Here is a 22,426-nt window from a genome sequence, read left to right as displayed (position 1 = left end):
AGATGTTAACAGCACTTCTACGAGCTCGAGCAACTCCTCAAGTATGCTTGAGGCCTATGCTTAGCAAAACATCCCCGCGGTTGTGTACTATCGGTTTTAGAGTTGCTCTATTGCACTCGAGTTCGAGGCTCTACAAATCCAACTCGAGGGATCAAGATCATAACGAAAAGGACGCTAAAGATGAAGATGTCGAAAGTATAAGGAAGGAAGTGGAACGTTTTATCCAAGATGCCAAGAATGATACCACAGGGAATCGTGAATTGCGTAAGAAAAGATTAGACGAGAGTATCAAAAGACTCGAAGAGACCATGCAGCGACAGCAAGACAACCAACGTCAGGAAGCCGAAACGGCTCAAACGGCCCAAACGGCCCAAAAGAATGAGCATACGGCAAGTGATGAAAAGTCCACGGCTAAAAATGCTGAACAAAAGTCTTTTTTCGATGAAGAAAAGGAAGCGTTTGATCAGAATAAGAAAATCAATGATCGCAAAAAGGCGGAAGAAGAGAAACTCAAAAAGATTCTGAATGACCCCAACTCTAACGTTTTGGCTGTGAACATAGGATTTCTGGAAATCGGGATCTTACTGTTTTTGGTGTCGTTCTTTTTGAGCAGGGTTTACAACACCGAAGAACAGAGGGAGATTACGTGGCAAGACTTTAGATCAGAACTTCTTGCTAAGGGATATGTTTCCAAACTTGTTGTGATCAACAAATCATTCGTTAAAGTGATCCTAAATGATAATGGCAAAAACCAGCCGGAGCACAGCGGTCACGACTTTTACTTCTTTACCATTGGTTCCATTGATAGTTTTGAGCGCAAATTACAAAAGGCACAAGAACAGCTTGGAATTGCTGAAGATTTCAAAGTCCCAGTTATTTACACTCAAGAAGGTAATTGGGCAAAAGCCATGTACCAAATTCTTCCCACAGCTTTGATGATCGGAGGTTTGATTTGGATCACTAAACGCTCGGCATCTGCTGCCGGTGGTGGCGGGCCAGGCGGTATATTCAGCGTTGGTAAGTCCAAGGCTAAAAGATTCAACAAGGATACAGACGTCAAAATCGCTTTCAAAGATGTTGCAGGCTGTGATGAAGCAAAAGAAGAGATCATGGAATTTGTGAGTTTTCTGAAAGAACCTTCTCGCTACGAAAAATTAGGTGCTCAAATCCCTCGTGGTGCTATTTTATCTGGGCCTCCTGGTACAGGTAAAACCTTGATTGCCAAGGCAACGGCCGGTGAGGCTGGTGTACCTTTCTTCTCAGTTTCTGGTTCGGAGTTCGTTGAAATGTTTGTTGGTGTCGGTGCCTCAAGGGTTCGTGATTTGTTCAAAACCGCTCGCGAAAACGCTCCTGCCATTATTTTCATCGATGAAATTGACGCCATTGGTAAAGCTCGGCAAAAGGGGAACTTTTCTGGTGCCAATGACGAAAGAGAGAATACGTTAAATCAATTATTGGTCGAGATGGATGGTTTCACTCCTGCCGACCATGTGGTTGTTCTTGCTGGTACCAACCGTCCGGATGTGCTTGACCAAGCTCTGATGCGTCCAGGTAGATTTGACAGACATATCAACATCGACAGACCTGAGCTTGAAGGACGCAAACAGATTTTCGGAGTTCATTTGGCAAAGATCAAGATAGCTGGCTCTTTAGACGATCTACAAAATAGACTAGCAGCGTTGACTCCAGGTTTCTCAGGTGCAGACATTTCCAACGTCTGCAACGAGGCTGCTTTGACTGCTGCTAGAATCGATTGTACTGCCGTGAAGTTGAGTCATTTTGAACAGGCAATTGAGAGAGTTATTGGAGGTGTTGAGCGAAAATCGAAGCTACTTTCACCAGAAGAAAAGAAAATCGTTGCGTACCATGAGGCAGGACATGCCGTTTGTGGATGGTTTTTGGAGTTCGCCGACCCTCTGTTGAAAGTCAGCATTATTCCTCGTGGTCAAGGTGCCCTTGGCTATGCTCAATATCTCCCGGGTGATGTCTACCTTCTGAGTGAGCAGCAATTGAAGGACAGAATGACTATGGCGCTGGCTGGTAGAGTCTCCGAGGAGTTGCACTTCCCGTCTGTCACAAGTGGCGCTTCGGACGACTTCCAGAAGGTTACACGCATGGCTACCGCAATGGTAACGGAGCTTGGTATGAGTGACAAGATTGGCTGGATCAATTATCAGAGAAAAAGCGAAAGCGATTTGACCAAGCCATTCTCGGAGGATACAGCTGCCATTGTGGACTCTGAGGTTTACAATATTGTGCAGACATGTCATGACAGGTGCACTGCACTATTAAAGGAGAAAGCCGATGCAGTGGAAAAAGTCGCTCAGCAGCTGTTGAAGGAAGAGGTGTTGACCAGAGAAGATATGATCCGCATGTTGGGCAAACGTCCATTTTCCGAGCGCAATGATGCGTTTGACAAATATCTCAACGAAAGCGAAACACAGAGGCTACGGAAAAACGAGGAACGCGATGTTGGCATGAGCGTGTGATGTCTCTCCAAGCTCAAAACGAACCTTACACGGTGAGAGTCAGTCCTTTTGAACGTGCAATACCTTGTCTCGGACCGGAATTTCTATAGCCAACATGGTATCCTCTCAACATGTACTTGTAAATAAACCATACTAGCACAAGACAAAGGCAATGATTAACAAAGCCAAATTGAAAGATTGAAGACGGCCTAGTTGCTGACGTCTTTAGTTGAACGTTATCGTGCGCTGGTCAGAATGGATGAAAATGACTTGGAAAAATTCCATTGGAATATCTTCGACTTCGATATCACTAACTACCAAGACTTTTGATCCGCTGCGTCGACCTAGACAGATCAACGTTCTGCCAAGACAATGCCACTGAGATCGACACCATAAGCAGTAGTTCCGTAGTCTGGCACTGCCGTTCAAAAGATGGGTATTTAAAAGGGAATTGTTTTGGGCCTTGGTAGAAACCTTCCTTGCTAGACATTTTCTTGTAGAGACGCAGCTTTTGCACTCTCAGCATGAACATGAATTCAGATCAGCAAACTGAGGAAACTGCGTTGCTTTCAAGAGGCAGTGAAGATGCTTCTATAAATGGCGATGCTTCTTTAGAGCAGAAATGTCATGATCACAACATGGGCTTACACAAAGCTCCCATTTTACTGTCGCTTTGGCTCGGATCATTCTTAGTTTCCATTGATGGAACAATCGTAGCTAACATCACCAATGCCATAGCTGCGGATTTCCAGGAATCCGACAAGAAGCAATGGATCGCAACAAGTTTTCTGTTGACTAACACTGCTTTTCAATGTCTGTACGGTAAATTGTCGGATATATCTGGAAGAAAGTTCGCTCTGTTAACAGCACAACTCTTCTTCGGGTTGGGTTGCTTGTTGACGTGTTTTGCTCGCAATGTGACAGAATTCTCGTTGGCACGGGCAGTGTGTGGTATCGGTGGTGGTGGGATCAGCGCCATGAGCAGCATCACTGTCAGTGATATTTGCACAGCAAAAGAACGAGGCATGTACCAAGGCTATGCTAATATCGTGTTCGGAACGGGTCAGCTTCTGGGGGCTCCATTGGGTGGGCTTTTGATCACAAGTGTAGGATGGAAACCCATTTTTGCTGTTCAGGTGCCGATGGTAATGCTGTGCATGTTTTTGGCCTATCGCAACGTGAACACCAAACTTGCGCATTTGAAGCCCATTGAGGAGCGGTTCTCATTTGATAATATCTCACGCTTGGATTTGATTGGTTCTGCTTCGTTGGTGATCTCCATAGGTGGTGTTTTATTTTTGTTGTCCACCGATCTCAATAAAACGGCAGTTGTGGTATGCACCACATTGAGCATTGCTTTATTCGCCTACAACGAGAGGTTTTGGGCTCGCGAACGCATCATTCCATTTGAATTATTGCGAGGTAACTTTGGCTTGACGTCGTCAGTTACTGTCGCTTCAACGTTCGTTATCTTTGGCGACATCTTCAGATCTCCGATATATCTGCAATTGGTCCAAGACGTTTCAGTGGCTAAGAGTGGAATCTTCATTTTGTTCGGATCGATAGCTACCGCAAGTGCATCACTCGTCACCGGATACATAACTCGGCATACCAAGATGGATCTTGCCAAATGCTCGTTTTTAGTCATTCTCGCAGCTGTCTTTTTGCAATTGATAGGCACAGTGCTCAGTAGTGTGTTGGTAGCCACTCTAGACCCAAATCAGACTTCTTATGCCCGGGAAGGCCAATCCGCAACAATTTTTGAGCTCGATTCCAATGGATATCTTTGGAAATGCCTCTACGTTATTGCGACAATACTTAACAGTTTCGGGTACGGCTGTTTGCTGGTATCGGTTTTGGTGAGCATTGTGTTCACCGTGCCCAAATATCAGCAGGCTACACTCACAGGCATTTTTTACCTGTGGCGATCCATTGGCAGTGTTCTAGGAACGTCGATATCGCTGAGCACATATGACACAACGCTAAAATCTAGCTTGTGGCGGTACATGAGCGCCCATGGTATTTTAGAGTCGTATCCAAGACTACTGCGGGACTCCGGGTATTTGCGGGCTCATTTTTCCGGCAAGGAACTTAGCGCTCTTCTGAAGGTTTACCGGCAATGTTTTGTGTGGTCATTTGGTCCCAATCTTGTACTAGGAACCATTTCCTTCGGCTTGGGACTTATTTTGGTCACCACCGTGACCCGAGGGCAAAAGGTTCTCGATAGGGTCAATGCGGGCATCGTAGGCGAGTAAACGGTCAAAATCGATACCCAATTTCTGGCATTCCCGAACACACTCCTGGGAAACAAATGCATCGTACCTGTAGCCCAAGAACCGCATGATCACGACGTTTTTGAGCTCTTGTGACATCGTTTTTGAATCCAAAAGGAATAATCGAATCGCTAGCGCCATGGATTTACTACACACTTCTACGGGCACTCCAGCATACCCTGTACCCAACCCAGGAACCACCAAAACGTGTGTATCTTCAGGTGTGTGTACAAGAGCGTTGTACAACACGTTGAAAACGAGACCGTATCCTGTTTCCATTGGTCTGAGCGGATCGTAAATTTTATGTGACGGTGCTACGACCGTTGGAACGTGGATTATGCGGGTGATTCCGTTTCTCCTCCATTCAGGGCCCAATTCCACCGTTGTAGCCGTTCCCACTGGCTTGTAGCCAGCTCCTCCTCCTCCTCCATTTCTTGCCAGTTGATGTCTGAAAAACGACTCGAACGATGGTCCTCCGAAGAACTGCCTCAACGCCAAATCGAACCCGCCGCCAAGCCATCCAAACGAGTTCCCAGGCGAAACAACAGCAGCTTTCTTCGTCCCAATCCCTACATCGACTCCCATAGCGCTGAAATCAACTCTATCTAAACCGTTTGTACATATGTTTACACACTCTAGATCGCCTAAACTACGTTTCCAACAATCAACAAGCTCTAGGTTCTTGTCCAGTAATACAAAACGGCGAACCATTGGTCAAGCTAGACTCAATTGAGCTTGTTTTATGGTCAAATAAGTTCAAGTTGATTATGTTGATCATAATGTTGACGATAATGGTGATGACGTTATTAATTCATCAAAATCTTGAACTTTGATGAAATCTCGAAATCATTCAGAAAGAAGCTAAAACAAGCATCAATTCTATCGCTAAACCGTAGTTTTTGAGTCAGTTGGTCTAGGACAAACGCTTGCTATAAAAGGGTTTTTTTTTTTGTATCTGATCGACTCCAAATAAAGAACAAATATGCTTCGACGCCAGCTAAGCAGTCTATCCGGACGAATAAATTCGATTCCAATGGCTCCTCCAGACAAGATTTTGGGTCTTACAGAGCAATTCAACGCTGACAAGAATGATAATAAGACAAACCTGACGGTGGGTATTTATAAAGACAACTGGGGTCAAGTTACCACGATGCCAAGCGTCGCGAGGGCCCAAGCGATGCTGGATCAGAGTTTCGAGATGAATACAGATCTGTCATATTTGCCAATCAAGGGCTGTCCCGATTTCCGAGAAAATGTTCTGCGGTTTCTGTACCGCGAAAGCTGCCCACAAGGCGTGGAGCTGCTAAACCAGGAACGAATCAGCTTCGTGCAAACACTCTCCGGAACCGGAGCGCTAGCCGTGGCGTCAAAATTCTTGTCATTGTTTATGTCCCACACAGTGTGGTTTCCTAACCCATCGTGGCCCAACCACGCCAACGTCTTCCAAATCAACGGGTTCAAAAATATCAACCACTACACTTATTACAAAGACGGCCAACTGGACGTTGACGGCTGGATCTCGGACTTGGAAAAAGCTGCCAAGTCTACCAACGACAGTTTCCCACCTTGCATAGTGCTGCATGCATGTTGCCATAACCCTACTGGGCTTGACCCGACGCTAGAACAGTGGAAACGCATTATGGACAAGATTCACGAACTCAAAATGATCCCCATCATAGATATGGCTTACCAGGGTCTAGACACGGGCGACGTGTATAAGGACGCATATTTGCTGCGTTTGAGCTTGGATGAAAGTCGATACCAGTGGTCAAATGGACTTTTTCTATGTCAGTCATTTGCCAAAAATATGGGTCTGTACGGAGAACGAGTGGGCTCCCTTTCTGTAGTCACATCAAGGGGAGCCGAAGAAAAGCGCAGCGTGGACTCCCAGCTCAAAAAAATAGTACGCGGCATGTACTCTTCACCTCCTGGTTACGGTTCAAGGGTAGCCAACATCGTCCTGTCCAACCCACACTTGAAGAATCTGTGGTTTCAGGACGTGGAAAATATCGCGAAGAGACTACAATCTGTCAAAGCCAAAATGGCAGAGCGTTTGAACTGGGATTCTCTTCAAGATCCAACCCGCCAGCATGGAATGTTTCTCTACACCGGATTGAATGCCTCGGAGGTCAACACCTTGAGGGAAGACTCCTCTATCTATCTAGTCCAGGATGGTCGGCTTTCTTTGAGTGGTTTGAATGACTCCAACATAGACTATGTTTGCGACGCATTGCGCAAACTTGAAAAATGAGAGAAGTAGAAGCCTTTTTCAGTCAAAACGCTGTTCATGCTTAAGCGCGCATTGTTAATTAAGTTATTATAGGCTCTTATTCTATCGTAAGCTTTTATTTCTTTCTACCAAATAGCTTTTTCAGCTTTTTACCGAAGCTTTGCTTCTTCACCGGCCTTTCCTCTTCTGATCCTCCAGGGGGCAGCTGTTCACTCAAGAACCTGTTACTTAAGTTATTGCCGTTCTTTGCAGGTGAAGCCTTAACGGTACTGCTCGCGGACCGGAGAGACAAAGAACTGAATTTCTTATTCGGTGTATTGTGCTTGGAGTTGGGAACAGATGTGGACTGGACATATCGGGGTTGTGGCGGTTCAAACGAAGGAACTTTCTTACTCTTTTTAGAGAAGACGCCAGTTTTGGCAGGAGTGTTCGTGGCTACTACTCGTGCTGGTGGTGGAATCGCATTCCCTTCATCTTCGGAGTCAGAATCCTGAAATCTCGAGTTCCATTTTTCCCCCGACGACAAAGCAGTCTGGAAAGGTGCACCAGACACCTGTCCTTTGTTTGGCGTGGATCCATCGGTGTGAGTGCCATTCGTCTCATCGTTCGCAGTACCAACCATTGAGTCTCTCAACGAAAGTTTTTTGAAAGCCATGTGTGATTGGTTAGGCCTTTCTCTCTCGAAGCTTGAACGTTTCTGTGGTGGCTCTGGTGGATAAAAGATTGAAGGATTATTACGCGACTGTCCCTTGGAATCACCGGCGGCTTTTGGGGTCCGATTCCTTGTTGATGAGTCCGGACGTCTCTGAGACCTTGCAGGCGGCTGAATATTCGGTTGAGGCAGGGGCTGGAAGGAGTGGTGTTTTTGTCTGGTTGAATCATCCTTTTTAGGAGCTCTCCCGTTTGTCATAGATTGAGGTCTCGCTTTACGTACCGATGGCTGACGTTTGCTAGGTTCAGTAGCAAGCTGCGCATTCAGCCTTGTATTCTGTGCGGTTGCCAAAGACACATACGCGTCATTAGCGGTGGAATTCGATTCACGAGGGTGATGATCATTGCCAGAATTGTTGCTCGTAGAACGCTTGAGTGCAGATTTCATAGGGGAACTCACTCTAGCCAGTGGATGTGAGTCGGGAGTTCCGTTTAACGCTGCATCATTACTGCCTTTCAGAGTGGTATCTTGAGAACCTCCTTTATCATCATTGGTCACTTCATGAGCTTTGTTCAGGTACTTATTAGCAGACCGAATGTATTTGGCCATACTGTTCCCTGATTCTCCTTCTTTTTTAGCAACATTTTGGCTTGGAGTCGTGGCCGGCTGTGTTCTTTCAGACACTGGAGTTTCGCCTGCCAGGCTATCTTCCTTTATAACATCTTCAACGGTCTTAGTTGGTGCGTTAGCGTCGCTGGTCGTACTCGAGAAATCCAAGCTCGGATCAGTTCCAATTTGACGCTCGTCTGAGATGTCCTCACCTGGAGGAGAAATAAGAATATTGGGTGGTGATGGGGACGACTTGCTCGTAAGCTTGATTGTAGGAGGCGTTTCTAGCTCAACAAAATCCGCTTTGGGTTTGTGGTTCTTAGTTTCCAATGACTTTAATGCCGACGAAGGCATAATTATAGGGTTAACAGTATCTCTCGTTAGACTTTCGTTCTGGAGCTGTTCGTCCGTCTCTTCTTCGAGCGACTGTTGTACCAAAGTGTTGCGAATGTTTGTGTTTCGAAGGGGACTATTTGGGGCCTCAGCTTTTTGACGTGTGGCGACCTTTTCTTGTATGGTGGCTCTGGGGTCTGAAGACTGAGAGTTGAGTGATGATTTCCGCCGCAAAGAGTTGTTACGCAAAGAGCTACTGCGTGAAGAATCACTGCGTGCATGAAGACCACTATTGAGAGAGGGTGAACGTCTGGTGAGACTTGAGCGTCTACTGGATGGTGGCTTCACATCTGTTACTGGGACTTCCACCAATCTCAAGCCAGTTGGCCCCGGCACATATTTTTTAACTGTCGCTGGCTTGGTTTGGGCCTGCGGTCCACCAAACCGATGGAAAGTGTCTTGTGCGTCAAAAAACTCGCTTTCGTCAATGCTATTCCTGGGTCTGGACGTTTTTCCTTGCAAACTCGACGCACGCACCGAATCTCGTTTGGTGCGTAAACTATTCTGTCTGCCACCCATTGATGTGGAGCGCACCATTGAATTTGAACGAGACGCACTATTGTAGCGCGGTAATTTGTCTGTCTCCACCCGAGTTCCTCTGTTATCAAGGGCTCGTCCAATGGCAGCTGCAGCTGCCATTGCTTCTGAGTCTATAGCCTTACTTTCCCGCGACCTTCTAGAATGCAACATTCGGCGTGGTTGTGCTTGCTGAGTCACAGGTTGATGATTTTGAAGTTGTCAGGTTGAAAAGGGGACAACTAAGTTGTTTAACTTCGACGAAACTTTTTGCAGTTGACCGAAATAGTCAATATCAACGTAATGTTTTGACAGGAAAATTACGAGAGCGTGACTTAGGCGTGAATAGAGCGTGACAGATCTGTAAGACCTTCCCGGTGAAGTCGGAAGCTCAAAGCCAGATAGGAACGGTACAGTTGCGTCGCCGCAGTTACAGTAGATCGTAGATTTTTGGATCTGTGTTTCTAGTGCTGATTGGTCGGAGAGAATTTAAGTTTAAGCGATGATTATCAATACTTAAAATTGAAACAAATGAGCCATTTTGCCTTGGAGTTTCTTGCGATCTTTGGCTATTCTTACCACTGAGAGCTTTCAAGTTTAGCTTCCTCCATTGTTTGCTGTCGAAGACTCACAAAATGCTTTTCACTCGATACCATTTGCCTGTCGTAATCTCGAAATCAGAAAAACCCCCAGTTGATACATCAATAAGGTTTCCAAATATCGTGAAGAGGCGAGCTCAGAAGTCGTTATGGGTCGTGCCATCATCGCTACTTGGAAAACCACTATTCAACTGCCATTTTAAAAAGAAACAGCGTTGTGAACCACCTCGAGACTTCTTCAAGTTGAGAAAGCGTTAGGCACATTACTCAGCAGCGAGCTCTGAATATTTCCCATATCCAACACGATTTTTCACCAGTTTACCAAATCATCCAATTTTTGTAGTCATTCTAGTCAAAATGGGCCTCCTCGCCTCATACAACGTTACTTCCAGCCGATGCTGTATGCGTATCCAGTCCTAATTAGCTTCATCTTGTCAAAAGTAGCATCAACAGCTTTCTTTGCTTTCAAAATTGTTCAAAACCTTTCCAAAGGCCTTGATTACATGAATAAATAGCCGCCTAAAGAGTTAACAGTCTTCAGTTGCCACCTCAAGATACCCTTGCGGAAAACAAAGCGATGATTTACCTCAACAGCTGCGAGCAGTAAGTTTTTCAATGACATCAATAGCGTCCCGGATAAAGGTTCCGTTGATGCATCCTTGTCTCTTTGTGTCTTGTACAAATGTATAAAGCTTAAGTTTCCAATTTGTATTTTAATATTAGAGATGAGCCGTATATAGCGCTGCGATAAATAGAAACACACCTTTCATCAGGGATAAGCTGGTTTGCTTGCTAGAATCGCTTAGGATCCGGCTTGTGTCTCGCTCAAGTTTTGAAGCGAGATTCGGTACATTTTAGCCCTGGAAGGTTGAAAATTTTTTGATGAATCTGAAGATTGCGACGTCAGTAGTTTCTAGTCCGCTTGTTGCTCGGGACTTGGACAGTTTCTTTCTTGCACTCGCAGCTTCATCGGCAGGACCATTCAAATATCTCAAAGCCCTATGGATTCACTGAACGCTGCTATCTATCTTTTTTTTAGCAGGTTCATTTTCATGCATTGATAGGAGTATGTTGATGCTAATACCACGAGCCAGATTCGACAAAAGGATGTCGAGGTCGCTCACACATTTTTCAAGATCTTAGCAACGTCAATAATCACTCCACAGTGACAGATTTCGCCAAGTTTCTTGGGAAATCAACGTCTATGTTCTTGTTGACAGCGAGCCAATAGGACGTTAGTTGTAGAGGAATGATGTTTAATAAACCTTGTAAGCAGTCAACCGTTAATGGGACCTCTAAAGTGACAAGATTTGTGTTTTTAGTCTTGGCTTTCCAAACCTCATCATTCTCGTTGCAAATAATAATAGGACGTCCCTTTCTAGCAGTAACTTGTTCGATAGACGAAACAACTTTGGGGAATAGCGAGTCTCTTGTCGCAAAAGCAATAATTGGTAAATCCTCGTCAACCAAAGCAAGCACACCGTGTTTCAATTCTCCAGCAAGTACACCCTCAGAATGCATATAAGAAATTTCTTTAATCTTCAAAGCACCCTCCAAAGCAGACGCAAATTGGTATCCTCTACCCAAGAGTAGGAGAGATTTTTGATCCTTCAATTCAGTTTTGCACAAATCCTTGATTAAAGGCTCCAATTTCAACACGGATTTTATCTGATCTGGGATGCGCCTTAGACCTTGAATGATTTCCTTTCTTCTGTCAATCTTGGATACTCTATCGTCTGAAATTGACAATGCGAACATCACCAAAGCGATGTATTGCGAGGTGTAAGCTTTGGTTGAGGCCACACCGATTTCTGGGCCTGCATTGATGTGGACACCACAGTGGGTTACTCTGGAAATCGAAGAACCCACGCTGTTCACGATACCAACGGTTAAGGCACCCCTCTCCAAGCAGTACTTCAAGGCAAGCATGGTGTCTGCAGTTTCACCACTCTGAGAAACAAACACAGCGACATCGTCTCTGAAGACTGGGGTCTTACGATCCAAGAAATCGGACGCCAGTTCGACACTCACAGGAATTTCCGATAATTCTTCGAAAATAGCTCTGGTTGCAAGACAGGAATGGTACGAAGTACCACATGCGATCATGATCAATCTACGTGCCCTTCTGATCACAGGTAGCCATGCACTTAGTCCACCGAGCATCACGCTGTTGTTTTCGAAATCCATTCTTCCTCTCATGGTGTTGAAAGTGGAATCTGGTTGTTCAAAAATTTCCTTTTGCATAAAGTGCTTGTAAGGACCCCTCATAATCTGAGCTAGTTCCAGTTCCAAAGTTTGAATAGATCTGGTGGCAGATTCGCCCATTTTGCGTCTAGATCTGTGGATGTGCAATTCACCGTCGTAAATATGAGCGATATCGTCATCTTCCAAAAACAGCACTTTTTTGGTATGTTTTACCACAGATGCGGCATCAGAAGATACAAAAAACTCTACTGGGTTAGGAGCACCGTCTTCAGACAAAAACGCGCGTGATTGCGAGCGTCTGAGAGCCGATTCATTCGCAGCAATGGGCAGAAAATTGCGTTGTTCACCACGAACGGTGTTGATGGGCACTTCCGGTTGTGCCTCGTCGTCTGAGTCTGGAAACTCAACATCAACAAAATCGACTTTCAGCTTGCGTTCGGACTTGACGCCGATCAACAGCGGAGAGCCCTTACGCGTGGCAATCACCTCATTGGGGTAGTGCACGGATCTGCACAGCAGCCCGTAAGAACCGTCCAATTCCAGCAAAACCTGCATCGTGAGTTCGTGGAAATCGAGATCCACACCATTTTTCACGTTGGTGTCGTACAGATGCTTGAAAAGCTTGGCAATGACCTCCGTGTCTGTGTCGGACTCGAAATGGAAGCCCTTGTTGGCCAACAGTTGTTTCAGCTCCCGGAAATTCGTGATAATTCCGTTGTGCACAATCACGAAATCGTTGCGGGTGTCGGACCGCTGTGGATGGCAATTGACCACTTTAGGCTCACCGTGGGTGGCCCAACGCGTGTGTGCTATTCCGCAGTGCGATACAAACGTGGATTCGCGCTGTGGGTGCTGATTTTCGATCTCTTTTTCCAACGCGGCCACTTTTCCGATCTGCCTGTATATAAGCGTAGAATCTGGCTCATCGCCGTCGATAGCGATCCCGGTCGAATCGTATCCACGGTATTCCAAACGTTGCAGACCCTCCACCAAGGTGTCAATGACGTCCCCGCGCGACTTCTCCACCAAATAGTTGCAATATCCAAAGATTCCACACATTATTTCTTTAGTTTTATGTCGAAAACCTGCGCCAAAATTTTGTTCAAGATTGGACTGTAAATTACGTGAAAATGGTTCAAATCACTTGATTTTTTTTCACAATTTCTACTCAATCTGATCTTCCCAATGGCAATTATAAGCTCAATGACAATTTCAACACGCTACAAACCACGTCTACTCTGTGTTTTCTCAAAATCGCTTTCAATAATTCGCTTTCAATAATTCGCGTTCTGTGTTCCCTGAAAGATTGATTGATCTTGACTGATTTTTATACATGGCATTGATTTAGTTTCGCCATTTATGTATTTACCGTCTGTTTTAGGAATTTCAATCTGGTCATGGCTAACGGAGGCGAGTCGAGAAAAAAAATGTAGGTGAAATTTTGAAACGTGTCATGAGCGAGGACCGACTGGCAGGCCGTGTCAAGAACCCTGAGATTTTAATCATGGCATGGCGAATTTTGGTGTCTATTTTTAGGCCCTTGTGCAGGGACTACTGCGTGCCGAGTTGAAATCAGTTGAAAATTTATTTATAGTGTGTGTGTGTGTGTGTGCATTGTAAGAACGGTGTGCGGGAAAAGCGTGTAGAACAGTGCCGTGTGAACGGTATTGTGATGTCGAGCAGAGTTTGTGGTTTTCGAATAGGGTTCGTAGGTTAGCCGGAAACCTTGAGCTAGTATAATGTTTCCTTCTTTCCTGCGGTTGTTCAGTAGAGGAAGACTTGAATCTTCGAGGAAGTACTCGAGTACACGGCTTGTAGACAGGACATCGCGACGGTATGAGGTGAAAGAGACACAATGGATTGGTGGACACACGAGGGCTGGGCAGACACGTCTACCTCTTTGTCGCTGCTTGGCAGAGTGATGGGGTAGCCACAGGTAGATACATCTAGTCTCTGTCGCCACTTAGCAAAGTGATAAGCTGCAGGTTTGTACCATGTCATGGAAACCGTTTTCGACTCGTAAGAAATCTGACATATCGTATTATGCCCGGCTGATATGCTTGAGCTTTCTCTTCCGTCTTTTCAGGACATGAACCTCCTGCGTCACAGCATTGTCGGAGTTTTTTTAATCAAGATATGACTTGGCATATTCGATGCTTAGCTGACCACAATCCCCTCCGCCTCGCTGGACCCTGACCAAATTTTTCAATTTGTGTTCTTCCCTTATCTGCTAATTCGCATCGGAAACAATGTAATTTGGAAGTTCAAAGCATTCCTTAAAGTGCTTGTAAAGTAAAGCGTAAAACTGTCTTCCATTGGGTAAATTATCATCTTGAAAATCCATTGTTAACTCGAAAAACATCGTCCTACATACCTTGGAACACGAACTCGCAAAAGAAGCTTTCTTATCGGACAGCCCTGTCCCATGTACCCATCCAAATTTTCATTTTCAATCCTCCGCAGTCCACTCTATCCCGATTCCTGGGTTGGTAGTCTGTAATTGAAGCTCATGTGGACTTTACCAGCTGTCCCTTGACAGATCAAAGTGCGCGCATTAGTATTCAGAGTTGTGCTTTGAATTAAGTGTTAAAGAACTCGTTTATCAGCAAGAGACACGCTACCCGCTGACACCACCTGTAGAGTGAGCTTAGGCCGGTGAATCCGGCCACGAATTTCATCGTGTTTTACGAGCTTCGACTCTCGACTTCACCAATAGTCAATCGCGTGGATCGTCATGGTAGCCTAGAAAACCGTTGGACTTGTCTCCAAGCTCAGTTTCCTAACAGGACGTCTAGCGTCCCTTGCATTGCTTCCTGAACCAGTGCCCTCGAATATCAATTCACGAGCCTCGTCCACTAAAGCTGACTTTCGCGATTCGTCCCCGATGCTTACATTTTACAAAGGTACGGGAAGCACTAGAAGCGCTGATCCTAAGACCATCAGCACTTGACACTAACTATAGACTTTTCTTCTAGAGACCATTGCCACCGAGTAGCGAAAAATGTGCTAACATACTGAACAGAAGTTTTGGTACACCCGTCATGTAACACGGACAGGATCCAAGTTATCGAAACTCCTACAATCTCACAATCCGATGATCAAAGGCTCTTCATCCGCCCTGTCAAAACCTGGAGATATTGAGTATCCTGACTCTCAGTATTCACCCAAGTTATCAGCGTTTCTTCGTGTAAAGACAATTCGAGAGACAGAACCTCGCAAAAAATGTAGCTCGAAAGCATTCTTTCAATCATTTCCCTGGATTTTCGTTCTATTCGCACATTTTCCAACCATAATTTGTAAAAGTCTCGCTGACATCAATTCACTTCAAATACTAACTTTTCATGTCTTTTTTTTTATGTGAGTACGAAATCTTCTTCTAATATCGCCACACTTCACCTCTCATCAGAGGTCACCAAAGGTGTCGTAAACGGTTCTCCAATTGGTGAAAAACCCTTTAAAGAATTTAATAGCCAGCCCAATATCTTTAGAACCAGTAGCTGCTCTTATACTGTGCATCGACAGCTGGGCAATTCCCAAATCAATAGTTCTAGCACCCGTCTGGGAGGCAATTGATGGCCCGATAGTCCCTCCTGACCTGGAGTTGTTCTTGATCTGGAAATATTGAACCCTGTCACCGTTCAGTTTGGCCAATTCCTCGGTGAATGCGACACCAACCACATCAGTCGACATGTGCACATTCGAGTCCAGCGAAAGAGTTACACCGACATTAGGCTTGGGTCTGTGATGCTCCAAATACACAGACTTGAAATTAGGGTTGAACATATGGTTCACATCGGCAGACAAGATGATTGAATTGGCAAAAGTTGTACGCAAAATCGAAGGGTCGTTTCCGTGTAAACTGGCGGCCACTCTTTGCACCACACTCTCTAGAAGTCCACCTTTAGCACCTTGTCTGGATAGAGAACCCACTTCTTCGTTGTCGTACAGCGTCACAACGTTCAATGTTTCTGAAGGGATGGAGCCCTCTTTGGAAAAATCGATCAACGACTGAAGAGCAGCAAAACTGCAAATGCGGTCATCAATGCGTGGTGCGAACAGTAGCTCATTCTTCAAGCCGCCTAGGGTTCCCTTCTGGACATCAAACAAGTCAAGATCCAATTGAACAAGTTGGCTTACCTTGACATTGGCCAAATCAGCAATGTATCTAAGAAGACCGATAGGATGCTTTCCGTAAAGGGGTGACTTAGACTCATCCTCATGGTCTTCGTCCTCGTCGCTGTCATCTGATGATGTATAACCAATCACGGGCACCGCTTGGTCTTCTTTATCAAAAGGACCATTTGCAGGTTCACCAAAATGTGGAGCCAATGAGGGAATCTTGGCGATAGGCTGGGGACTAGAATTGATCAAGCGGGCTTCGATTTTACCAGATGACTCGTCCTTGACAAGCACTCTACCACCTATTCCCAAGTCTCTGTCGAACCAAAGAGTGCTCAAAGTTCCGCCGTAGGGCGCTACACCCAGCAGTTGAAACCCTTCAACATCGTCCTTCTGGGAAGCCGGTTTCAATTTGACCGTGAGGGCGTCGATGTGAGCACCAATGGCGCCTACACCAGATTCGTATTTCCAGTTTTCACCAAGAATGAACGCTGCCAAGTTAGTGCCATTTCTGATTGTATAGTACTTACCGGGTTTCACTTCACCCCATGCAGACTTTTCGCTCAAGTAAGTGAACCCAGCGTCGTCTAGTTTCTTGGAAAAAAAGTCTACAACATGGTAGATAGTTGGACTTTCATATGTGAAATCGATATAGTCTTGACTAGTCTTTTTGAAGTAGTTGTCCTTGTCGTTTTTTGAGATTGTTGACTGTCTTGAGCTTGTGGATTGTACCTTTAGCGCATTACCAGACGTAGAATTGACTTGTTGCTGTAGCGTTAGAAACTCTAGAGTTTGTTTCAGTTGTGCCAATGCTTCCTGAGTAGCATCGGACATCTTTGTTTTGTTGATGGCTGGTATTTGTTAATGGTTCTTAAGTAACTAGGGCTGATTATAAACAGTAATACCACGTACGATTCCGTAACCTTATATAGGTTGAAATTGTAAGCGAAGCCCGTTCGAAATACCCCTTACTAGGAACGAACGGAATGTTATTGTACCAGCCTTCTCGGAGATTGTTAGGTCTTTTAACGAACGGAGTTGATTACACTTTAAGATATAGACGTTCATAAAATTCCATGGGAAAGCAAGGTAGATGCCACAGTATTCAGAGAAGTACAAGCAAGATGTTTTAAGACGTTATGTTTTGGACTGCGTGAGTCGTGAGTCGTACAACTTACTAGTTAAAGAGGATTATGAAGGCTGAGAGTCATCTAAAGCCTATAAGAAAGTTTTGAGAAACAGGAAAGGGGAATGGGGTCCTGGTGATTGGAAAGAAATGCGAAGACATTAAGGGCACTCTTTTGTTAAAAAATGGGTTGCTGCCGGTATTGAACTTTAGTTACACGATCTTTTAGGAATGTATACATCATCACCCGATGTTACTTAGCTATTGTATGGAATTCTGACTTTATAGTTATTAACCATTCTTAGCTTTCGGTCAGGTATTAAATTTGTGATGAAAACCACCTCTTGACGGTTTAAATTCGCGTTTATTATTGCTGTTGTTTGGGCTTAGTGCCAGCATATTCACAGCGGCGTTGTAGGACCCCAGCTGAGCCTGTGATGAAGTCTTGGTACAATAATCATAGTATTGTCTTTCTTTGAGCTCAAGTTGAATATTAGTAGTTTTTGAAGCTAAAAAACGTATCTTTCTGCTGTCAAATTACTGGACTCCTTCACCATCCACTTCCGCGTAATTTTGATCGGGCATTAAAGGTGAACCCGATCCTGGCTCTAGATGATGACCGGCAACGTGTACGGTATGGCACCATCAATATCTCGGTGGACGAGCTCGAACAAAGCAAATCTGATCTTTTCGGGTGCTATTCCACCAGGTTGGGGGTATCACTTCGTTATCTTGCTCTTAGGATACTTGTTTTTAGCCAATTCTGTCGCTGTCGTCGGTCACGTGACTCTTGGACTTTCCAAAAATCCTGACAATACCTCTAGTTATTCGTTTTCTCAAAACAGCGATAGTCACACTCCAAAGCTTCTCTTTTTCTACTACTGTGGTACGTTTTGTATCTCCCTAGTTCCTTCAAACCGCACCATTGTCCAAACATTTGTTACAAACCTTCCCTACCTCGACTGGCCACTACTTTTCACCACAAACCCGTTACAAACCTAGTCAAGTCAATATTCCACGAACTCACTCCTCCACCAGAACCACCGTTCCCATCCCATCTCTCTCTCTCTCTCTCTCTAGTCACCAGTGCCAACCAAAACCGCGAAAATGTTTGTCCTTGGTTCAAATCCCGAAAGTCATATTTTTTCCAAAAACAATTGAAAAATCCGCGTACCAATTCTTGTTGTATCCAAGAGATCCAGAATATATTCAGTCCACTCCATAAATTCCAACCTAAAATCAACTCAATAAAGGCTCTATGAACCTCTTAAACTTGGCGTTCTTGTCCTTTAAGCTCTGAAACTTTCATGAGCCACGTGACTTTTCTAAATCCAGTACTCGTGGTCGGAGTACTCGAGTACTGGTAAAATTCGCGTTTTGGATATTCTCATCAACAAAACAACAACATTCACTCCATCTACACCTGTACTCATCTTAGATCCTACTTCAAACTGACACCCACACAGCCAATGTCAATGGCACAGCAGGCAGCAATGGCAGCGGCAACTGCTCCAACAGTGCACATTGATCGAGTGGTTCATTCGGTGACAGATGCGACAAAACGGCTTTCGCAGATCTCTGCAAGCACAACAAACACGACAACACAATCCTCAAAACGGCGTTCCAGAGATACAATTGGACCATGGAAGCTCGGGAAGACACTTGGAAAGGGTTCCAGCGGTCGGGTGCGACTGGCAAAAAACACAGACACCGGAAGACTAGCTGCTGTTAAGATTGTACCCAAGACTAGAGCAGCCAGACAAAACGGTGGTGGGGCATCGCCATACGGAATCGAGCGTGAAATCATCATTATGAAACTCATTTCACACCCTAACGTGATGGGACTGTTCGAAGTATGGGAAAACAAGTTTGAGCTGTTTCTGGTTCTAGAATATGTGGATGGAGGCGAACTGTTTGATTTTTTGGTTTCGCGTGGAAGACTGCCAGAAAAAGAGGCAATTCACTACTTCAGACAAATTGTAGAGGGTACAGCCTATTGCCACGGCTTCAACATCGCACATCGCGATCTGAAACCCGAAAACCTTCTGCTTGACAAGAAAAACAAACGCATCAAAATCGCAGATTTTGGGATGGCGGCTTTACAAACCTCCAACAAGCTTTTAGAGACGTCGTGCGGATCGCCGCACTACGCTTCGCCGGAAATTGTGATCGGGAAAGCCTACAATGGCGGTCCCAGTGACGTGTGGTCGTGTGGGATTATTCTGTTTGCACTATTGACCGGACATTTGCCTTTCAACGACGACAACATCAAGAGGTTACTGCTCAAGGTTCAGTCCGGTAAATTTCAAATGCCGCAATCCATATCGAGTGAGGCCAAAGACTTACTATCGAAAATCTTGGTGGTAGATCCCGCAAAGAGACTTACCATCAACGAAATTCTTTTCCATCCTTTGCTTGCTAAATACAGCAACAAGCGTACGAAGTCAAGCTCAGATCTTCACATCTTGGATCGTCCTCTACCACAAGTCATCGCCCTGAACAGCGAAAAAGACGTGGATCCCACAATTTTGCAAAATTTGCAGATCCTTTGGCATAGCGCTCCAAAATCGCTGATTTTGAAAAGACTGATGGACCCAACACCCAATGAGGAGAAAACTTTTTACGCCCTTCTCATGGCGTATCAGCAAAGGCAATTGAACCAAAATAATGAGGCACCCGCAATCAGTGCGCCAAAAATAATGCAGAAATCTCAATTTAGTGTTCCTTCTATCAAATCACAGACATCGCCACGAAAGGCACATGTTGCTTCCTCATCTCGTGTTTTCAAGTCCGCGTCGAAGAAAAAAGTGAGCACCTCAGCCTCCAAAAAGTCTTTGCATGGTTCATCGTCAAAAAGATCTCTTGATCGGATCCCAAATTCAGCATCTCGCAAGTCTTTGAAAAACAGTTCGGGTAAGATTGCCGCGCCAGCTCTCCCTTCTAAACAGTCGTTGTACTCGCTGAATTCAATTTCTAAAAAATCGGTGAACTTGAAAGATTATCTGCATGACAATGAAGTTCCCGCTTTACCTCTTCAGTCGGAATTCGAAACACTATGTGAGGAAATCTTGTTTGGTAACAAAACAAATGGGACTATCCAGGAAGAGGAAACCAGTGACACACTGAGTAATGCCCTGGATGACTCTAGCCAGGCCTCTATTGAGGATGATAGGAACAAATCGGATGAACATGACAAAAACTTATCGCAGGACGAAAAGAAAGCTTCTTCACCCACAATCTCTAAACTGAAACTTACGCCTTCCAGTCGCAACCTCAGAATAACGTCTGCTCCATCTGGTCAGCCTACTAACGAATTTTCACTGGATCCACGTAGAAATGTGTCACAACCTAACTCGATTGAGATGTTACTTAACAAATACAACATCCGTGCACGTCTAAAATCTAAGAGCGATTTGAAGAATTTGAGAAACAGTGGAAACTGGCAGCATGCTGAGCTGGATCTATCGAAATCCGTACAGTTACCTAATATGACCAGTAATGGAACTGATCACACAGGTCTCTCTATTGGAGCACCACCCGATGACACTTCTCTTGCATTAGCTCAATCTACAACATTAAGGCCACAGCAAGATCAAAACCGTCTTTTAGCTGGTCAACAGCGATTGCCGAAAGTTGCAGAGAATCCAAGAGTTTCAGCAACGTCGCCGTCTACTACCTTCAGCAGCTCCGCGACGCTCAAAAACCTCAAGCAGTTTCTGCCAGAAATAAATGATTCAGCGGCAACTGACTCTGTGCTTCATCATCCTTTACAAGGTTCAATGAAACCGGATAACGTCAATGTCTCAGCAAAACCTTCCTGCAAAAGTTCTGCAGCAGCTGCAAGCCTTTCTGGACAGAGCGTATTACGCAAATTAAGCAAGGCTAGCAATATCGATGGTCGCTCTGACATTCTTTCAGATATGTCCTTTGCAATGGATATACCTGTGGACACTTTTAAGGCCCAGGCCTTCCGTATTTCTAACGAGCGTACCCTGGAAAACAACAAAAATCGCGAGAGACCTATTTTGCATCAAGGGGACCTAGTTGAAGAGGACGAGATTAATATATTCGAGGATGCCACTTGTGATTCAACGTCTGTTGCAACGAGCTCATCAGGTTTGGATTCCCAACCGCATGTGCACAGAAAGGCCACTTCTATTGACACCCTCAACGCAACAAGCGTTTTGGCACCTAGCACAGATGTAAGAGTTTCGCTTTACACCAACAATATGACCTCTTCGGCAAAACTACCAAGGGAAACCACGGAGGAGATAATTTCAAAATTCAAGTTGTCGCCGCAGAAGGGACTAATGGCGCAACAGAAGAGATTCTCTTACCAGAAATCCAGGGAATCAATATCTCAAAGTGTTATGTCAATGTTTAAGGATCTTGACGGCGAGGATGACGGTGCTTTCAACGGAGATTTCAACGGTGAAGAACATGCTGGCTTAGATAAAAATCGCCAACCTAACGAGCTACCCAGAGATGCTTCTGGTAGTCTCAATGATGCGGTTTTGGAGAAGGAACCGGCCTCTAAAAAGAGAGTTACTATGTTATTTGACGATGAAGCTGGTAACGTGTTTAAATCTTCTCCTTTGAAGGCGCAAGGAGGTAATAAGCATGGCGAACCTTTACGTGCACCTGCTTCGACCGCTAGCGCTCCCATTACATCAAAGACCAGTGAGCTTGATCCGGTGATAGAAAGTATTCCAGGGGAACCTCAAGATTTTAAAAAGCCTTTGCGTCCTGCTCCCCCACCTCCTGCAAAGCAAACGTGGTTTAGCAAGCTTTTCCGCTCATTGACTCTTCAGCATCCAAACAAAGAGGAGCTTGTAAGAGATCAATCAACGACGCTTTCGTTCGAGGAAGTTCAGCTTGTCATGCTTAAAGAGTTCGCAAAGAACTCCATTGATTACACATTGAAACGTCTTGACAAGCGGAAAGGTACCAGTCGTGCCGATTATAGCTGCCAGTTTCAGCGCGGACAATTTCGCTTTAAAATTCGCGTTGAGGGAACACAAGCTGGCGCCAAAATCAACATCAAAAAGAAAGGTCAGCAGGATCAAGTCATCTTCGAGAAGTTCAATAGTGATATTTCCAAGGTTCTCAGGCTAGCAGAACGCACGTAACAATACCAACACAAAACAAAGATTAACAGCAGATGGGACGTTTTAATAGCATTGGATGTAAATCCTTATATGTACTATAACACAATACACAGCGGATATATCATATG

At 44.9% G+C, this 22,426-nt stretch overlaps 8 protein-coding genes across 8 annotated transcripts; 4 read left to right on the top strand and 4 right to left on the bottom strand.

Moving 5' to 3' along the window:
• Positions 1-2: 2 nt before the first annotated feature.
• Positions 3-2,489, top strand: YTA12 (LALA0S02e02850g1_1; the record flags this gene model as incomplete). The annotated part of the gene is made up of 1 exon (XM_022773661.1): positions 3-2,489. The coding sequence occupies one exon, from the start codon at positions 3-5 to the stop codon at positions 2,487-2,489; it is 2,487 nt and encodes an 828-aa protein (XP_022627165.1).
• Positions 2,490-2,992: 503 nt separating this feature from the next.
• Positions 2,993-4,723, top strand: VBA1 (LALA0S02e02828g1_1; the record flags this gene model as incomplete). The annotated part of the gene is made up of 1 exon (XM_022773660.1): positions 2,993-4,723. One exon carries the CDS (start codon positions 2,993-2,995, stop codon positions 4,721-4,723), a length of 1,731 nt encoding a protein of 576 aa, XP_022627164.1.
• PDL32 (LALA0S02e02806g1_1) lies at positions 4,622-5,452 on the bottom strand (the record flags this gene model as incomplete). The annotated part of the gene is made up of 1 exon (XM_022773659.1): positions 4,622-5,452. The coding sequence occupies one exon, from the start codon at positions 5,450-5,452 to the stop codon at positions 4,622-4,624; it is 831 nt and encodes a 276-aa protein (XP_022627163.1).
• A 271-nt stretch (positions 5,453-5,723) lies between these two features.
• Positions 5,724-6,992, top strand: AAT1 (LALA0S02e02784g1_1; the record flags this gene model as incomplete). The annotated part of the gene is made up of 1 exon (XM_022773658.1): positions 5,724-6,992. One exon carries the CDS (start codon positions 5,724-5,726, stop codon positions 6,990-6,992), a length of 1,269 nt encoding a protein of 422 aa, XP_022627162.1.
• A 94-nt stretch (positions 6,993-7,086) lies between these two features.
• On the bottom strand, positions 7,087-9,315 carry LALA0_S02e02762g (LALA0S02e02762g1_1; the record flags this gene model as incomplete). Its single annotated transcript, XM_022773657.1, has 1 exon — positions 7,087-9,315. One exon carries the CDS (start codon positions 9,313-9,315, stop codon positions 7,087-7,089), a length of 2,229 nt encoding a protein of 742 aa, XP_022627161.1.
• A 1,580-nt stretch (positions 9,316-10,895) lies between these two features.
• Positions 10,896-13,004, bottom strand: GFA1 (LALA0S02e02740g1_1; the record flags this gene model as incomplete). The annotated part of the gene is made up of 1 exon (XM_022773656.1): positions 10,896-13,004. The coding sequence occupies one exon, from the start codon at positions 13,002-13,004 to the stop codon at positions 10,896-10,898; it is 2,109 nt and encodes a 702-aa protein (XP_022627160.1).
• Positions 13,005-15,347: 2,343 nt separating this feature from the next.
• Positions 15,348-16,898, bottom strand: APE1 (LALA0S02e02718g1_1; the record flags this gene model as incomplete). The annotated part of the gene is made up of 1 exon (XM_022773655.1): positions 15,348-16,898. One exon carries the CDS (start codon positions 16,896-16,898, stop codon positions 15,348-15,350), a length of 1,551 nt encoding a protein of 516 aa, XP_022627159.1.
• Positions 16,899-18,659: 1,761 nt separating this feature from the next.
• Positions 18,660-22,319, top strand: HSL1 (LALA0S02e02696g1_1; the record flags this gene model as incomplete). The annotated part of the gene is made up of 1 exon (XM_022773653.1): positions 18,660-22,319. The coding sequence occupies one exon, from the start codon at positions 18,660-18,662 to the stop codon at positions 22,317-22,319; it is 3,660 nt and encodes a 1,219-aa protein (XP_022627158.1).
• Between the last annotated feature and the right edge of the window lie 107 nt (positions 22,320-22,426).

Source organism: Lachancea lanzarotensis, scaffold LALA0S02 (genome assembly GCF_000938715.1).
Source record: "Lachancea lanzarotensis genome assembly LALA0, scaffold LALA0S02, whole genome shotgun sequence".
NCBI classification, from domain to species: domain Eukaryota; kingdom Fungi; phylum Ascomycota; class Saccharomycetes; order Saccharomycetales; family Saccharomycetaceae; genus Lachancea; species Lachancea lanzarotensis.
Note: the sequence above shows the minus strand (reverse complement) of the source record. Positions and strands in the feature narration are given on the sequence as shown.